Raw genomic sequence first — 18747 nt, 5'->3', positions numbered from 1 at the left:
AGGAGCCAGATCGCCAGATTGAGCTGTTGCGGATCTGGATGCTGAATGTCGCCATGGTTCTGTGTCAAGAGCCTGGGTGTGAGATGCAGCCTTTGATGCGGTACCACGGAAAGTTCTAGAAACGTGGTGTACCATGGTTGGCGTGCCCACGTTGGAGCAACCAGGATGAGCGTCATCGAGTGTTGCTTTAACTTTCTTGCCACCAGCGGAATGAGAGGTGCTGGGGGAAAAGCGTACGCAAATCTGCCGGACCAGTTCATCCATATCGCATTGCCTTGCGATTGTGGGTGAGGGAACCTGGCGGCAAAGCTTTGGCATTTTGCGTTTTCCCTTGTGGCAAACAGGTCTATCTCTGGATGACCCCACTGCTGGAAGTACGGGCGGAGTACTGATGGATGTATCTCCCACTCGTGCATTTGATGGCTGTACCTGCTGAGCAGATCCGCCATCTGATTGTCCTTGCCCGGGAGGTGTTCCGCCATGAGGAAGATGTTCCTCTGAATGGCCCACTTCCACATGCTCCGAGCCAGATGAGACAGCTGTGGAGAGTGCGTACCCCCCTGCTTTTGGATGTAGTACATGGCTGTCATGTTGTCCGTCCGGATCAACACGACTTTGTTGCACAGATGTACTTTGAAGGACTTGAGTGCCATGAAGATTGCCATCAGTTCTAGGTAGTTGATGTGCATCTTCTGTTGCTGCGTCGACCACAGTCCCTGCACCGTGTAGTGGAGCACATGAGCTCCCCATCCCTGGAGAGAGGCGTCCGTCGTCATGATGACTTGCGGCACAGGCTCTTGGAACGGTCGGCCCTTGCAAAGGTTGTGTGGACTCCACCAATGCAGAGAGTTGTATGCCCGACCGGTCACCAACACTAGGTCTGTCAGTTGTCCTTGAGCCTGTGTCCACTGATTCGCCAAGCATTCCTGGAGCGGACGCATATGCAACCTTGCGTGCGGGACTATGAAGATGCAGGAGGCCATCATGCCTATCAACTGCATGAACACTCTCGCTGGTAGCGAGTGTTGCGGTCTGAACCTTTGGATGAGCGACTGGATGTTGTCGATCCTCACCGGGTTCGGCTGAGCCATAGCAGTCAGAGTATTTATTGTCGCGCCCAGGTACTGCCGCACATGGGCTGGGTGAAGGTGCGACTTTGGATAGTTCAGTGAGAACCCCAGACTGTGAAGGAGGTGAATGGTGTGGGACATGTCTGCGGCGCACTGCTGTTCCGACTTTGCTTGAACGAGCCAGTCGTCTAGGTAAGGGTAGACATGTATGTTTTGTCTCCTGAGGTGCGCCGCCACTGTCGCCAGACACTTTGTGAACACTCTGGGGGCAGTGGTCACTCCGAAGGGTAGGACCTTGAACTGGTAATGCCTGTTTTGTATGGTGAACCGGAGGTACTTTCTGTGGGATGGGTGTAGTGGTATGTGAAAATAAGCATCCTTGAGGTCCAAGGTTGCCAGGAAGTCCCCTTGGTTTAACAATGGAAGTATCTGCTGCAGGGTTAACATATGAAAATGTTCTGAGAGGATGTACAGGTTGAGGGGGCGTAGATCCAGAATGGGTCTGAGGGAACCGTCCTTTTTTGGGATGAGGAAGTACAGGGAATAAACCCCTGTTCCCTCCTCCTCCACCGGTACGAGCTCTATTGCGCCTTTTTGCAGCATCACAAGAACCTCTTGCTGCAATAAGTGCAAGTGCTCTGCCGACATAGGACGTTGTCTTGGGGGTATATTGGGTGGAGTGGACGTCAACTCCAGACAAAAACCGAACTGGATAAGTTTCCTTACCCACCTGTCTGTGGTGATGGACGTCCAGACTGGCAGGAACTGCTGGAGTCTCCCCCCGACAGATGTTGGATGGTCGGGGGGCAGTGACAGAGAGTCACTGTTTGTTGGCAGCAGAGGAACGGGAACTGTTGTTGCCTCTGCCTCTGCCCTTGGCACGGTTTCCTCTGTAACCCCCTCTTCCCTGTTTGGGGTACGAGGATTGTGCGCCACCTCTGGTGAATTGCGTCAGCTGTGCCAAGTGTCCTCTGTTAACACCACGTGTACTTGAGCGACGAAAAGTGCTTCCTCTGAATTGCTGAGACTGAAGTGCCCCCATGGATTTAGCAGTCTCATTGTCTTTTTTGATCTTCTCGAGGGTGGTGTCAACCTCTGGGCCAAACAGTCTGTCTCGATTAACAGGCTGGTTGAGGATAGTTGTTTGTATGTCAGGCTTGAACCCGGAGATGCGGAGCCATGCTTGACGCCTCAACAGCACACTAGTGTTGATCGCTCTAGCCGCTGTATCTGCAACATCAAGCGCACATTTGATTGCAGCATTGGAAATAAGCTTGCCCTCCTGTATCAGCATCTCAGCTGCTTCCTTAAACTCGTCTGGAAGGTGTTGTAGGAGTTGCTCTAGGGTGTCGTAATGCGTTCTATCATATCGTGCCAACAGGGCCTGTGTATTAGATATGCGCCAGATATTGGCTGCCTGTGCAGCCACCCTTTTCCCCCGATGCCTCCAGCACTTTTGACTCTTTGTCTGGGGGAGGAGCTTCACCCGTCGTCTGAGTTCGCCCTCTTGCGGGCATTGGAGACCACCAAAGAGTCCAGAGGCAACTGGCCCCGTATGTATGTTGGGTCCCCAGGTGCCGGTCTGTATTTTTTTTCTATTCTCGGGTTCACCACCCGTGCTCTTGTGGGTTCCTTGAAGATGTCTGTGGCATGCTTTAGAACCCCTTTAAGCATTGGAAGTGTTTTCACAGTCTTTTCTGCCGCAGAGAATGTGTCAAACAAAAAGTCATCTTCCACAGGGTCCGCATGCATTTCCACCTTATGGTTTGCAGCCGCCCTTTCAATCAAGGCATTAAATGCCGCCGAGTCTTCAGTTGGAGATGTCTTCACACCATAAACCTGTGGGTCATGTACCACCTGTTGGTCCCCCTGGTCACCAGTGTCAAGCCATGAGTCCTGTTGCTCATCAGGGTCATTGTTATCAGGAAAGTTGTACTCCTCATCCTGTTCACCTTCATCTCCCTCTGAGGCATTGGGTGAAGGTGTTGGACTCCTCCTAGGTTGTGGATGTATTGGTTCAACAAGTACAGGAGTCTCTTGTGCCGGCCTTTTCTTCTTCAGAGGTATCACAAAAGATTCCAATGGCTGGGAAGTAATTTTTCGCTTGTAGAGCGTTAATTTTCCCGTGTCGGCGTCGATATACTGCTCAGACTGCTCTTCTGATGCATGTTGTCGACCCAAACGTCCACTTAGCAGTGAGTGCTCCGAACCTCCCGAGTCCGTTGGCACCGACCGAGGTGCAAAGGCCTTCGGCGCCACCTTCGGCGGCAGAGTGTAGAGGATCGGCGTTGCAGTCTTTTTCGGCGCCGCCATCGATTGTGCACTCGACGGCTTTTGAGTCGTCGACGTCAAACTCTTCTCTCGTATTCTCTTGAGGGAGTCCGAGACTTGCTTAGTGAAAGAAGCGGAGGGCTTAGTCGGCCCGACCGATGACCTCGGTCCGCCACCAGGGGAAGACCCCAGCGTCGACGATTTCTCCTTTGTCGCCGGAGACGCCGACGCATCCTTGACCGCTGTGGTCCGGGGTTCCGCCACGGCCTTAGGAGTCGACGCCGCTGGCTTTGGATTGGCAGGTGTTTGTTTCTGCATCGGGGCTCCAGACTTCGGCTCGGGGCCCTTCGCCGACTGCGCATCGACTGGGCGTTTGCCTGTTGGCGCGGGAGTCTTGCTTGAAGGCGGTTCGACAGTCTTCTTCGACTTCGATTCAGCCACCGTGCTCGACACATGCTCGACGACCTTCTTCGAGCTTGGCTCCTTGACCACCTTCGGTACTGTAGCCGGCTCGACAGCCTTCTTCGGCTTCGGAGCCACTGAAGTCGACGGCGTCGATGGCGTAGCAGACGTCTTCAGTTTCGATGGCGCGTCGGCCATCTTCGTTGTTTTCGAATCCGAAGGTTTCAGTTTCGGTTTCGATTTGCTCAATGGAGGCTCCGCTGGTGCGTCCGTAGCCGGGCCAGAAGGCGGGGCCGAGGATTGCGGTGTAGGGTCGTGGGTAAGGCCGTGTGGCGATCCCGTGACCCGAGCCTGAGTCAGTGTACGTTCGGGGCATAGCTCTTCCTCCGAGCTATCTTCCGCGGCCCCATAAACTTCCTCGACGTCCCCTACCTCCTTGACGTTTTCCTCTAGGTCCTGGCCCTCGACGGGTTCCCCGTAATCGGCCTCGACCTCCGTCGATGGTGGTGAAATCTGCAGATGATGGCTTCGGCCTTCTGCTTCGGGGTCGTCGAAGATGTCGACAGGTGCCGAAGCCGCTCGCCGGGCCTCGAGGCGCGCCGAAGCTTGAGCGTCTTCTTTGACCTGAACTTCGAACAGGCCATACAGTTGGCCTCGTTGTGGTCCGGCGAGAGGCATTTGTTGCATACAGGATGCACGTCTATGTGTGGGTACTTCGAACCGCACACAGGGCAGAATTTGAACGGGCTCCGTTCCATCGTAGTATTGTCGAGGTCTTGCTGCGACGACAGGGCCTCGATGTCCGAAGAGTTACTCGACTCGTCAGAAAACCGACTCGAAGAGTTGGAAGAAACACGAGACCAAACGCGAACAATACCGACGAGGTAACGAAGGCCTTTTGGCCTTAAAGAAGTTGGTTTTTCGATTCCGAACAGGAGACGTCGAAATCACATCCGAACCCAATGGCGGAAAAAACCAATCTGGGGATGGAGTCGATGCCCATGCGCACTGTAGTCCAGGGGAGGAGCCACCTATCTCGTGATACTTCGAAGACTCTTCCAGGACAACAATGTGCAATCATCCGGACCCAACACTAGGCGGCGATCTATGCAATAAATATGAATTTAGCAGCCCACATGCCTCGAACTGGGATATGAGACTCACGTAGGCTGCTGATAGGCCTTAGAGGATGAGGGAGGACGTTCTTCCTGGGTGGGTATGGAAGGAGGGTTATCTGTTGATAGTTGGCAAGTATGGTCAGGTCAGCTGTGGGCTTCTTTAGGAGGGTATTTACAGATGCATGTTTCCATGGTTCTGGAAGGTGGCTACACTGATTGAGGTGTTGAGGATGGGTGTGAGGGCTTCGTTGATGGTGAGGGGGGGGTCGCTTCTAAGTTGGAGTGATGGGGGTAGGGTTTCGCCAAGGCCCCATAATGTATGGTCTTCAAACATGCTATGGTTTCCTCAGTGCTGATGGTATCCCATGTGGTTATTGTGTTGTCTTCGTTCTTTACTGGGGGACTTCTGTAGTGCCAAGGGGGAGGGGTCTGTTTGCAGTGGGGAAGTTTCTCTATATGGTACAAAAGATGTTTGAGAGGTCGTTGACACATATCTTGAGTTGGGCTGATGTTGCAGGTGGCTGGTGCGGTGAAATCTTTGACGATTGCGAATATTTCAATGCCGGCTTCATAGAGGCGTTGGATCAGAATGGGATACGAGACTCTCGTAGGCTGCTGATAGGTCTAAGAGGATGAGGGTTGACGTTCTTCCTGGGTGGGTATGGAAGGAGGAAAATCTGTTGATAGTTGGTGAGTATGGTCAGGTCAGCTGAGGGCATCTTTAGGATGATATTTACAGATGCATGCTTAAATGGTTCTGGAAAGGTGGCTACACTGATTGAGGTGTTAAGGATGGGGGGGTGAGGGCTTCGCTGATGGGGGGGGGGGCTTCTTTGTTGGGAGTGATAGGGGCAGGGATTCGCCAAGGCCCCATTGTATATGGTCTCCGTGAATGCTATGGTTTCCTCAGTGCTGATGGTATCCAATGTTATTGTGTTGTCTTCATTCCTTACTGGAAGACTTCTGTAGAGGGTCAAGGGGGAGGGGTCTTTTTGCGGGGGTTGGGGGGTGAGTTTTGGTATATGGTGCAAGATGTTTGAGAGATCGTTGACACATATCTTGAGTTAGGCTGATGTTGCAGGTGGCTGCTGTGGGTGTGGCGAAATCCTTGATGATTGTGAATATTTTTAGGCTGCTGTTGGAGCTGGTGTTTATTCTTTCGGCTACGGCCTCCCTCTTGGTTTCTCTGATTAACTGGTGGTACCTTCTCATGGCAGCTTTAAAAGTTTTTTTTCACTTCCTCTTGGCTTGTTCACCATTTTTCTTCCGGCAATTTGCAGTGTCTCCTGGTCAATCTGAGGTCTCCCATGTACCAGCTCATGTGGCTTAGTTTTGGAGTTTTGGGGATTGGGGGTGGGGGGGGGGGGCTGTCAAGTGCGCAGGACTGCTTGATCGATCTTCTCAGGCCAGCCAAACAGTCATGCATACTCTACATGTTCCACACCAGGCTGCATTACACAGCTAGTGGTTCGCGAATGTCTGCAACTTCCAGACAGGTCTAGCTTTTGTGCTAAGTAACTGGGGGGTTAGGTATGAAGGGCTTTAAGGGTCATGCAGGCGATCTTTAGTTGTATTCTTGCCTCTTATGGTAGCCAGTTCAATGCTTTTAAGGAGAAATGTGTTTTTTTCTTTTTGTTCCAGAGACCAGCCTGGATGCAGCATTTGAGAAGTCTGCATAGAGTGGTGCTTTCGTAATCCAATCTTGGTAACACTAGGGCTTGTACAGCCATTTTTAAGTCGAGCTGTGGGAGGAAGGCTTTACGTTTCCTTAGGATACTCATCTGATGATTAGCTCCTTTGGTGGCATAACTGATATGTGCCTGCATATTCAAGTGTTTGTCCAGGGCGATTGCCAAGGATTTAGCGGAGCCAGTGATGTGGGGAGAGCAGTTAAAGGTTGTTGGATGCTTCAGCCAGAGGTCTATCTTGGGTGTGTGGCCGGGGGAGATGAGGAGGAATTCCGTTTTGTTGGTGTTGAGCATGAGATGGTTGCCAGTGAGCCAACTTTGAGTGATATGCAGAAGAGCATTGAGGGAAATGAAGTCCTCTGGGTAGGAGATTTTCATATACAATTGTGTCTCGTCTGCATACATGTGATTAGAATGTTCGCAGAGTTCAGCTTGTTTGCCAGGGGTTCCATGATTAGATTGAAAAGAATGGGTGACAGTGCAGAGCCCTGTGGAACCCCTATGGTGACCATGGAGGGTTGAGAGAGGGATTGCTTCATCTTGATTCTGTTGTTTATGAAAGAGGTAAACCATTGTAGCACGGGACCAGATAAACCCATCCTTCATCCCAGTAGGGACAATAGGTTGTCATGTTTAACAGTGTCGAAAGCCGAGGATAAGTTGAGAAATATCAAAATACATGATTCGTGGTAATGTGGATGAGTGCTGATTCAGTGCTGTGTCCTTGACAAAAGCCGGATTGGTGTTGGTCTAGAAGGTTGAAGTTCTTAATGTGGTTGCATAGATGATTTCACAAATGTTTCTAGTAGTTTCGCCGGAGTGGGGATGCTGGATGGTGGTAGTTGTTGAGATCTAAGGAGCATTACAGCCTTGTGATTGGCTATGGGGATTCTGGGTGCTTCTTGGTTCCGGGACTCGCCACAGAAGTGGAGGAGCGAGGTGGCCGGCAGAAGAAGTAAGTTGCTTATTTTTAATTTTGTCCCCGCGCTACACCTACAACCCCTGCCTCTCCACCCTAATTTCCGGCCAGCCCCTAGTGTACGGGCCTGGGTATGTTGATTATGATGCTGTTGAATGATGTGAAGAAGGGGTCTAAGATGTATCTAGCGGAGTGAGTGAATCGGATACTTTGGGTTAGCCTCAGAGGAGAACAAAGGCGCTTATGCTTAAGTTGAGGGCTAGTGGGCCAAAGAAGTCTGTACTGCTACTAGCAAAGTTGGCTCAGGAGCCTGGAGGGCGGTAGGCCAGGGTAACGTCCAGGGTGAGATTTTCTGTGGCTTGTATTTTAACAATGAGGAGTTCCATGTAGATCGCACCGGCCTCTGTGGAGGAAGTGCAGTTGAAGATGTCCTTATAAACAATGGTGATTCTGTTTACGGGTCTGTTTAGGCAGTCATGCCTGGGTCTCTTGTATCCAGCGGGGATGGTGGCAGAGATGTCCAGTGTTGATATTCTGGTCAGACAGGTTTCCGTGCGAAAAAGGCGCGGGCGTCATTGTCCAGTTAGGGCCAGATCTCCATGGCGTGCTTGCTGAGTGAGCGGGTGCTAAGGAGCATGCATGATATTGGTGAATGGAGGGTATGAGTATGTTTGTCGGTAGGTGTACGAGTGCCTGTCGTGTTGTGTGTCCGGGTAATGGTCATGATGGACGTTTAAGTTGCGTAAACAGTGGTACAGGTGAAGTGCCAGACAGAGCTGGTTCGCGCTATATCTGGTGCTGGGTATGATCCAGAGACAGACACGTGCAAATGTGCCTGCCTTTGGTGAACCAGTGGCATGTATTAGTTTGTCCTGCAGTTGCCATTACGTAGGCCCATGGAGGGGGTAGGAGTGCAAGGGGAAGTGGGCAGGGCTCAGGAGGAGCACAAAAATGTAGAAGACTGATATGCAGATATGAAGCAGTGGTATCTGGAATACCTTTGACATCTTGAATGATGCCTCATAGGATGAGAACTTCTAGAATGGCTCCTCCGAGTTCAAGATCTACCTCTAGAAGACCTCAGACTCTTGGCAGGCCACAAAGGAGCATCAGTACAACGAAGTGGTAAAGTCGGTAGATGCAGCACAGGGGGAGGCACCATCCGTGTTGCAGGCACAGAAGGCTGAGTGTCTACCAGACGTGCAGAAAACACTAGTGACCCAGGTTGAAGAATGGGGAAACCCTTTGAGAAGGAGTATGAGCTGAGGCAGAAGATTATGTTACCACTGGAAAGACTATGGAAAGGAACTAGGTCCTAGAGTAGTCAGAGTGTGGCTTACGTGGCACCCTCCTCTTCTTCATCTTACAGACTCACTTCACAGACAGTTGGAAAGATATGCTAGGAGAAGTATCCCTTAACATTGATGTGATCTTTGCACAACTTTCTTTACTTCAAGGTCAACAGACTGTTCCTCGACACTGAGCCAGCAAGCAAGTAGCTACTGTCCCTACCTTAGACGTCATGGACCTCGCTGTAGAACAGGTGCATCTTCTTTTCTCCTCCTGGGATAAATCTCTGGATTTACCATGCAGGGGATCTTTGGAAACAAGGGAAGAAGAGAAGAACGAGAGAGCCCCTTTCCATATTCTTCAGATCTTCTAGAAGGTGTCTCTTTACACCTGTGCCTACCTTCCTATAGTCCCTAGAGTCTGATCTTATCTCTGTCCCCTGTCTTCTTGGACATCTTCAGATAGACTTTGCAGGAATTTAGACAAGGAAAATAAGAAGACACCCAAGTCAGACTGCATGAGGGGTCTAGTTGACCTTTATGTCTTAGACATGGGTAGAGAAACGGTTCTTCAATGGCCTCAAATAAGTTCTAGCACAAAATAACCTCAAAGTCACCAGAAAATAGTTTCAAAGGTTTGAGACAGGTCGCTTGAAACTCAACTGCAGAAAACTGCCTATTACATACTATGCACGGTTTGCCACCTATTGTAAATGACATGCGTGACAAAGACTTTTTCTTCACTACTGAAATGGAAAAACGGCATTGAGAAACAGAATTTCCAGTTGACAATGTACAAGAAAGGTACAGCACCACCCAAAAAGGAGCACGGAGGGACACTCTGCATAGTGTGCTAAAAAATGATGATAGTATTATTTTTTACCAGTTCGCCTACTGTGCAGGCAATCCTAACCAGTTATAAAGGAAAGGGGGCAGGAGCAGGAAAGGGGGCAGGAGCAGAAAAACGGAGCAGGAGTTGTTGTCATGTCTGCTAAACAACCACATATTACAGAACCAGGTGATTGACTCAATATGTGCACAGGCACATACAGAAAATAAATATGGATTAGACCAATTTAGTTGAAAAAAAACACTCTTCCAATCACAGCATACCTTCTCCAAGCTCATTAATACAGCAGCCAGATAGTTTGGAAGAACTGCAAGTAGCTTAGGGTCACGGGATAAGACTGGATGCTTAAAAATAGCACTCCAAGCGCTGTGTGTGGAGAAATGTAGGAACTGAAAAGAAAAAAAAAACAATGTTCAGGACACAATGCACTCTGAATAAAATAGTGCCTTTTAATGGGAGACGCATACTAATTCATTCACACATTTTACTGACTGCACATCAGACCAGTTCACACATCATATAGCTGTAGCGCAGCTGTACTTGCAAACAGTACACACGGAATGTGGCTCTCCAAATAAGCAGTGAATGAAGGTGGAGCCTGGGCCTCCCTTTCATACAGGGGGATCATGAGCAGTTCTGATTGATTTTTGAATAACAGCCTTCATCATTTAGAAATACATAAATGCATATTGTCTACAGGCATTTGGAAGTTAATAAATACATATATAGTGTTGAGTCATTTACCATTGGAAATTAACAACTGATTATTAGGACTAACATTATTTCTTAAAGACACATGGAACAATTAGATAGATAATCTGAAAGGCCAATAAATTAGTTAGAATACATTAGCCCCACGTAATTACATAAATGAAAAAGTTACCTTCGGTAACGATTTATCTGTAAGAGACATACATTAGTTATGGATTCCTCACCTTAGAATTACCCACAGCCACCAGACTGGATATGGAATTTTTTTTCCTCAGCAGTACCTCTGCACGTCGATAGGTGGCGTTGGGCGACTCCGCGTTCCTCCTTGGCGTTGTAGTTGCCAGAATGAGGTCGCAGTATCTACTTAGACGCCGCCCTTGCACGCTGACGTCAGTTCTTTACACGACATTCCACGCCAGAAGTGCAGAGCCATTCAAGACTCCGACCACTGGTGAAGAAAAACTAGGACCCTGAAAGGGAAGTCACGTACCCTAGAAGTCAGTTTGCAGAACAGGGAGGATGGGTGGGGAAGTGAGATATTCATAATTAATCTATATCTCTTGCAGATAGATCGTTATCGAAGGTAAGAAACCTGTTCATCTGAAAGAGACAGTTATGCATTCCTCACCTTAGAACAGATACCCCAGCAATACCAACCTTGGTAGTGGGTCAGCAAACGAAGTTCACACCTGAAAGTCCTGGAGAACTGAACGGCCGAAGAAGCAGTCTCTCCGGACTCGGCTGTCCAGGCAGTAGTGTTTGGTAAATGTGTGCAGTTAAGCCCACGTGGCTGCCTGGCAGATGTCAAGAAGGGGAACTCCATGTCCCAAAGCAGTAATGGCTGCCGTTACCCTGGTGGAATGGGCACGCAACCCCACTGGAGGTTCCTTTTCTGCTAAGGAATAGCAGATTTTGATGCAAAGAATGACCCATTGGGAGATGGTTCATTTTTGCACGCCCAGAACTTTCTTGGCGCCCACATAACCGACAAAGAGCTGGTCATCCACCCGGAATTGTTGTGTGCGATCCAGACAGAACTAAAGCGCACGTTTTGGATCCAAGCTGTGGAGCCTCTCTTCCTCTTAAGAAGGATGCAGAGGCGGAAAGAAAGTGGGCAAAGTGATGGTCTGTCCTATATGGAAAGAGGTAAGCACTTTGGGAAGGAAAGAAGGCCTAGTGCGGAGGACATCCATGTCCAAATGAACAACCAAGAAAGGAGGCTTAGAGGAAAGGGACTGTAGCTCACTCACCCTGCGAGCAGAGGTGATGGCAACCAGAAAGGCAGTTTTAAGGGTTAAGAGTCTGAGACGACAGTTATGTAGCAGCCCGAAAGGAGCACAAATAAGATAAATAAGAACAAGGTTCAAGTCCCACTGGGGCATCATGAAAGGGGTTGGAGAAAACAAGTGAGTAATGCCCTTTAGGAAGCGATTTACAATAGGGGACTTGAAAAGAGAAGGCTGGTCAAGCAGCCGAAGAAAGGCAGAAATGGCCGAAAGATAGCCATTGAGAGTGCCCAAAGCAGAACCCCGCGGGCCAAAGAATGAAGAGTAGAACTTCTGTTTCAGTGGGGGGGGGGGGGGGCCTGGCTTCCAAGATAACATTACAGACTTCAGCAGGAAGGTCGAAAGCTGTCAACTGTCACCGCTCAATCTTCACGCAAGGAGGTGGAGGCCGGACAGGTTCGGGTGGGGGACCGTCCCCTGCTGCTGCAACAGAAGATCCTCCTGAAGAGGAAGTCTGATCGGAGGATCGATGGCCATGTGTAACAGCTAGGGATACCAAACTCTTCATGCCCCATCCGGGGCCACAAGAATGACTTGGGGCCCGGTTGTGCTTGATCTTCTTCAGCATTCTGGGCAGAAGTGGTATAGGAGGAAAGGCGTACAATAGACCGCAACTCCACACACAATGAAAAGCGTCGCCTAGTTAGTGCCGCCTTGAAAATTCCCACGCGCAGAAATGCTGACATTGCACATTCACTTTGGTGGCAAATATATCTAACCAAGGCTCTCCCCACTGCTGAAAGAGACCCTGCACCACCTCTGAGTAAAGACGCCATTCGTGGTCCATCATGCACCTGCGGGTGAGTTCGTCCGCCCTGGCGTTCAGAGAAACTGCCAGGTGGTGAAGCACCAGGGATGTGCCCTGATGTTCTAGCCATGTTCAAAGGCGGAAAGCCTTGTGATATAAGGTCCATGACCCCACCCGCCCTGTTGGCTGCATTACCAAATGCCAGCGGTGTTGTCCATGAACACTTGCACCACTCTTCCCTGAACAGAGGGGAGGAATGCCTTTAGTGCTAGACGAATCGCCCTAAGCTCCAGAAGGTTGATATGGAGCCGAGACTCCGCCGGAGACCAAAGGCTCCGCATCTCCCATGTGGCCACCCCACTCCAGCATTGATGCATCTGTCACCACTGTGAACTCTGGTTGGGGGAAGGGAAAGGGATCTGCAGATGACCCAATCTCAGATCATTAGCCACCACTGCAACTGGTGTGCAGTGCCCTCTGAGATCTGGAAGCAATCAAAAAGATTCCCCTGATGCGGTGCCAACTCGAACTTAAGGTCCCACTACAGAGCCCGCATATGCCACCTGGCATAGCCCACCAGCAGGATGCAGGAGGCCATGAGGCCCAGCAGCCCGGGATAGAGTCTGAAAGATCGGAATCCTGCCCCAAATATCCTGCACTCGCTGCTTGGGAGAATAAGCCTGATCTGCGCTGTGTCCAGAACTGCTCCGATGAAAAGGAGCTTCTGAGAGGTAATCAGGTGTGACTTTGGCACATTGATGGTGAACCCCAGCGAGTGCAGGAGGTCGGTCTTAGTCTGGAGGTGGGGAGACGACAGCCTAGGGCGAGCAAGACTTCAACAGCCAGTCGTCGAGATAGGGGGAAGACTGGAACCCCTGATCTGCGCAGATAAGCTGTGACCACCGCTATCACTTACGTGAAATCCCAAGGGGCGCTGGTATGGCCGAAGGGGAGCACGGTAAAATGAAAGTGCTCCTGGCCTACGGTGAACCGTAGGTATCGCTGATGGGCCAGCAGGATGGGTATGTGAAAATGGGCGTCCTGCAAGTCCAACGCTACCATACAGTCTCCAGGGTCGAGAGCAGAAAGAACCTGAGCCAGGGTAATCATTTTGAGCTTCTCCTTCCGGAGGAATCGATTGACGTTCTGGAGATCCAAGATAGGACGCAAGCCCTTCTTCTTGGGTAGCAGAAAGTAGTGGGAATAACAACCACAACCTACTTCTGGGGCAGGAACACGCTTGACGGCTCCCTTGGCCAAGAGACCTGTAACTTCCTGTTAGGAAAGGGCAATGTGATCCTCCGACATGCAATGGGTCTGAGGTGGCATGGGCGGAGGGGTAGTCTCGAAGGGGAGGGAGTAGCCCCTTCGGACTTTCTGCCAAGCCTTCCTGTCCGACGGGATGTTGAGCCAGTGGGGGAGCTAATGGCGAATCCTGCCGCCCACTGGCGAAAGGTGGCCCTGAAAGGTCGGACTAGGAGGGCTTGGAGGCTGCTGCAGAGGGAGCGCTGGTGAACAGGCTCATCCGCTGGCCCCCAGACCCACGTCCCCGGCCATGCAGAGGCTGGACAGCTTGCGCAGGCCTGTGGCTCGGGGCGGAACATGGTAGAGAACCCCTTCAGTAGCCACGAAAGCGTTGAAAGGCTGACTGCCCTGGGCGGGAGGTGGATGCAAGGCCCAAGGACCTGGCCGTAGCTCTGGAGTCCTTAAAACGCTCAAACATGTTGTAAGCCTTGTTGCCAAACAAGCAACGACCATCAAAGGGCATGTCCAAAAGCGTAGCTTGGACATCACCCGAAAAGCCAGCAGACCTCAACCAGACGTAGCGTCTAAGGGCTACTGACATGGAAATCGTCCTGTCTAGTGAATCGGCGTTGTCCAGCCCACATCGGATGGAGAACTTCGCTGCGTCTCTCCCTTTGGCAAATGCACAGGAGAGCACGGTGGGTGTAAAGGCCAGAAAAGATATGTGGTGTTCACCGACCGCAGTCCCAAGCTGGAGGAAGAAAACATTCTTCCCAAGGCGGTCCAGCTTCTTGGATTCTCTATCAGGTGGTGCGTTAGGGAATGCGCCCTTGGAAGTCTAGGCTTGCAATACCAAGCTCTCAGGAGTGAGACGGTGAGAGAGGAAAATGGGGTCGCCTGGTGGTGGCGTTTGGCAATCATCCTATCCACAGGAGTGCCCAAAAGGATGTCCCTGAGGGCCTCATCGAACGGCAGCAGCAGCTCCGAAGAGGCCGCTGCCACCTGAAGCACCTTGGTCAGGAGGTTAGTCCTGACCGCCACCGTTGGAAGCTCGAGGTTTAAGACCTTGGCCACCCTACGCAACACCACTGCGTAAGATGCCCCCTCCTCCGTAGCCACAGTAGGGGGAGAAAGCATGCCAAGGTCTGGCATCACCCAACTCCTCTCCCCACTCTGGTTCCTCTAACTGGTCTGCAAGAGAGTCCACAGACCCCTCCCATTCCACTTCACCCTCTCCTGGTAGCCACTCAGGGCGATAGGAAACATCTGGGGAGAACAGGGGTAAAAAAGTACCGGCTGGCGTCGTCCCGATGTAGGACAACGTTGGTTCGGCTCAGTGTCCTCGTCGAGGGGAAGGCCGGGCCAACATCGGCTTGGGACACAACCAGCACTGGAGTAGTGATGTCACTGGATTGGGGCCAAAGGCGGTGGAACGAGGTCGACCGGCGCCGATCTGGATCCAATCAATTAACCAATCAATTATTTTGTAGAGCGCACTACTCACCCATGAGGGGCTCAAGACGCAGGGTGAGGGAGGAGCGGTCTGAAGGGGTTTTGCTACTGCTCGAACAGCCAGGTCTTGAGGAGTCTCCTGAAAGCCAGCAGGTCCAGGGTCTGTCGCATGAGGATGGGGAGGGTGTTCCAGCTTTTTATGCCGAGGTGGGGGAATGATCTGTCGCCACCGGTTGCTCGTCGGATGCAAGGGACGGTGGGGAGGGCGAGGTTAGCAGAGCGAATCTGGTGGTTCAGGGTGTAGAAGGTGAGTCGTTTGTTGAGGTACGCTGGTCCGGTGTTGTGGAGTGCTTTGTGAGCATGGGTGAGGAGTGTGAAGGTGATCCTCTTGTTGACGGGGAGCCAGTGCAGGTCTTTCAGGTGGGCTGTGATGTGGCTGTGGATGTCAAGGATGAGGCGTGCAGAGGCGTTCTGTATGCGTTGTAGTAGTTTCTGGAGTTTGGCTGAGGTTCCTGCGTAGAGAGCGTTGCCGTAGTCCAGCCTGCTGCTGGCGAGGGCCTGGGTGACTGTCTGGTTCCGGTGGGGATCCATCTGTAGATCTTGCAGAGCATGCGGAAGGTGTTGAAGCAGGAGGAGGAGACGGTGTTTACTGGCTGGGTCATTGACAACGTTGAGTCCAGGATGACCCCCAGGTTGCGTGCGTGGTCAGTGGGCATCGGTGCAGCTCCCAGTGTGGCTGGCCACCATGAGCCATCCCAGGCGGAGAGGGTGGGTCCGATGATGAGGACCTCTGTTTTGTCAGAGTTCAGTTTCAGGAAGCTGTTAATCATCCATTCAGCGATGACCTTCATTCCTTCGCGGAGGTTGGATTTGACAGTGGTGGGGGCCTTGGTGAGGGAGAGGATCAGCTGGGTGTCGTCAGCGTATGAGATGATGAGGTCGAGTGATCGGACGATACTGGCAAGTGGTGCCATGTAGACGTTGAAGAGTGTCGGGCTGAAGGACGATCCTTGGGGTACCCCGCAGATGATCTTGGTGTCTTTAGAATGGAATTGAGGGAGGCGGACACTCTGGGTTCTGCTGGTGAGGAAGGAGGTGGTCCAGTCCAGGGCTTTGTCGCGAATCCCTGCATTGTGGAGGCGTGTGCGGAGGGTGTGGTGGCAGGCGGTGTCGAAGGCGGCCGGAAGGTCCAGGATGATGATGGCAGAGGTTCCGCTGTTGTCCAGCAAGGCCCTGATATTGTCAGTGGGGGCGATGAGGGCTGTTTCTGTGCTGTGGTTGCAGTGGAATCCAGATTGGGACGGGTCCAGGATGTTGTTCTCTTAGAGGAAGTAGGTCAGTTGCTTGTTATAATCTTCTCGATGACTTCCGCTGGGAACTGCAGTAGGGAGATGGGCCAGAAAAAGTTCTTGAGGTCCTTGGGTTCTGCCTTGGGTTTCTCTAGTTAGGCGTTGATCTCGGCGTGCTTCCAGCTCTCCGGGAAGGTAGTGGTCTCAAAGGATCTCTTGATGATCTCGCGGAGATGGGGTGCGATGGTAGAGCTTTCTTTGTTGAAGATATGGTGCGGGCAGGGGTCGGATTGGATGGAGTTCATGATTTTGTTTTGTTCTGTATCCTTGGGGGCCCTGCTGTTCCGGACCCAAAGCAGCTGGCATCCAAGGCCTAGAACCCCCAACCAAGTCTACGGACCTGAAGGCGCACGGGCGGAGTCGGGCTGCCTGAAGATCAGTGGCGTCACTAGTGGGGTGCGAGGGGTGCGGACCGCACCGGGTGACACTATGACATGGGGTGACACCGTGTTCTGTGTCGACAATAATCTTGGCCGGCGGCCGGGTAAGGTTCGACAGACAGTAATATTATTTTGCATTTTGATGTCACGGAGTCCATGACACCAAAATGCAAAACAATATTACTGTCTGTCGAACCTTACCCGGCCGCCGGCCAAGATTATTGTCCAATTAGGCTACGACGTCAGCGCCGTTCGAAATGTCACTCAAGTGACGTAGCTCCCGGGCCCACCGTTTTCATCACTGCTCATGGGTTTTTGCAGTGCCAGGTGCACGCTTGTTTTCCTCTGCAGCTGGTAAGTGCGAGCTGTGCTACTCCTCCCGGGCACCCCGAAAACTTCAACCGCCCTGGAGTGCGTGCTGGTGGTGTTTCAACCATGCGCCAAGGCTGACCCTCCTGCTGTCTCTGCCCCGGCCCCTCTCCCTGGGGAAGGAGAGCGTGTTGTGAAGGCACTGGCCCTACACCCTGGAGTCCCCGTGGAAAGGGCTGAGCGGCCCGATCGGACCGCTGCCCTCAAACACAAAGTGAAAGCGAGCAGTTGGCAGAGTGGAGGAAGAGGAGATTGGCTCCCGGGAATAATTCCTTCCAGAGCTGACTGCTGCTGCGCGACTTTCCGTCACATCTGGAGTCCAGGAGAGAATGCCCCAGCCTGTAAGTTACGTTTTCATCCGTGTTTTCACCTCATCTTTGCCCATCCTCCCCTTCTTGCTGGGTAGGAGTGGGTTAATGCTGGGCGTTTGTTATGCCTACATAGAGCCTGAGGCTTTCCTTGTTTTCTTTGTTATGGAAGAGGGTTGTCTCTCTCTCTCACCTCTTGCTCCCACAGTAAGGTTCATTAACTGTACTGAAATTATCCACAATAGTTCCACTATTGCATACCCAATATCATTGTGTTCCATAAGCCGCTCAGCCCAATGCTGCAACCCTCGTGGTAAGGTGGCGCAGTCGGTTAATGCAATTGTGGCACCAATGCCCAGAGTGTCTAAGTGGCATGTTTAAAATCCAGCGGGACTGACTTGGCATTTCACCCTTGTGATGTTGAACCATGCACCCTGTTATTGACATTCAGAGTTCGAAACAAACGTTACATGTACAAAAATGCGTCTGTGACTTGTATGGGTTGGGACATCTGAGGCGCATGGCAGCGGTGCGAGAGTGTTGGATAATAGAACGTGGGACGGGAGGGGGCGAAGAGAACAGCCAAGTGGGGGGGTGGGGGGGAGGAGACAGACTCACAGGGAGAGATGGCAAGACAAGAGACCTGGAAATATCAGCTCACAGGAGGAGACGGCGAAGAGTTAAATTGAATTATGCATTTGCAATGAGAAGTCGCTTCTTGGCGCAGAGCCTTCATCCGCGCGCACAGGCAAGGGGTGTGGGGGTCAAAAATTTATTAAAAAAAGAGTTGATGCCAACAGCAGTCTAGAGAGCTGAGGGGAAGGGGAAAAGATTGATGAGGGAGAGAAGGAAGGGAAAGGAGAAAGGAAAAAGGAAAGAATAGGAAAGTAAGACCCATCGATAAAGAAGACCGGAAGAGAAGGGTTCGAAAGGAACTAAATTGAACATAGGAGAGGGTAGATGGCAAAGCAAGTTAAAGAGACCTGGAGTGAAAAGGCAAAATAAATTAAATGGAGAAGTACGGAGAGCGAAGGGAGAAAGATTTAGTGGAGTAGAAAGAAGGAGAGTAGAGGGAAGCAATTGGTAATGAAAGTAGGAGACTAACAATTTCAATACAACTCACATAATTCCACTCCACACTACATACATCTTCTACACTGCCAACCAAAAGAAATAGGTAAAACACATTGTCTTATACAACGCCAATAGCTCTAAGTCTCGCAAATGCGAGACCTATTGCATTGCAAATGCTTGTTAATTATTTCTAATGCTTGATCTACCTCAGGACCAAA

The 18747-nt window shown here is 51.3% G+C and overlaps 1 protein-coding gene across 2 annotated transcripts in view; it reads right to left on the bottom strand.

The window, feature by feature from the left end:
• The window catches only part of LOC144762304 (exportin-5-like), a 2548278-nt gene that overhangs the window by 1823333 nt on the left and 706198 nt on the right, over positions 1–18747 (bottom strand). Inside the window, exon 14 of one of the 2 annotated variants that reach the window (XM_078647452.1) lies at positions 9871–9996. The exons of the other annotated variant lie outside the window; for it this stretch is intronic. Coding sequence (XP_078503578.1) covers positions 9871–9996 — 126 coding nt within the window. The remainder of the gene's footprint in view (positions 1–9870; positions 9997–18747) is intronic. 2 annotated transcript variants of the gene reach the window in all.

Source organism: Lissotriton helveticus, chromosome 6 (assembly GCF_964261635.1).
Source record: "Lissotriton helveticus chromosome 6, aLisHel1.1, whole genome shotgun sequence".
Classification (NCBI taxonomy): Eukaryota; Metazoa; Chordata; class Amphibia; order Caudata; family Salamandridae; genus Lissotriton; species Lissotriton helveticus.
Note: the sequence above shows the minus strand (reverse complement) of the source record. Positions and strands in the feature narration are given on the sequence as shown.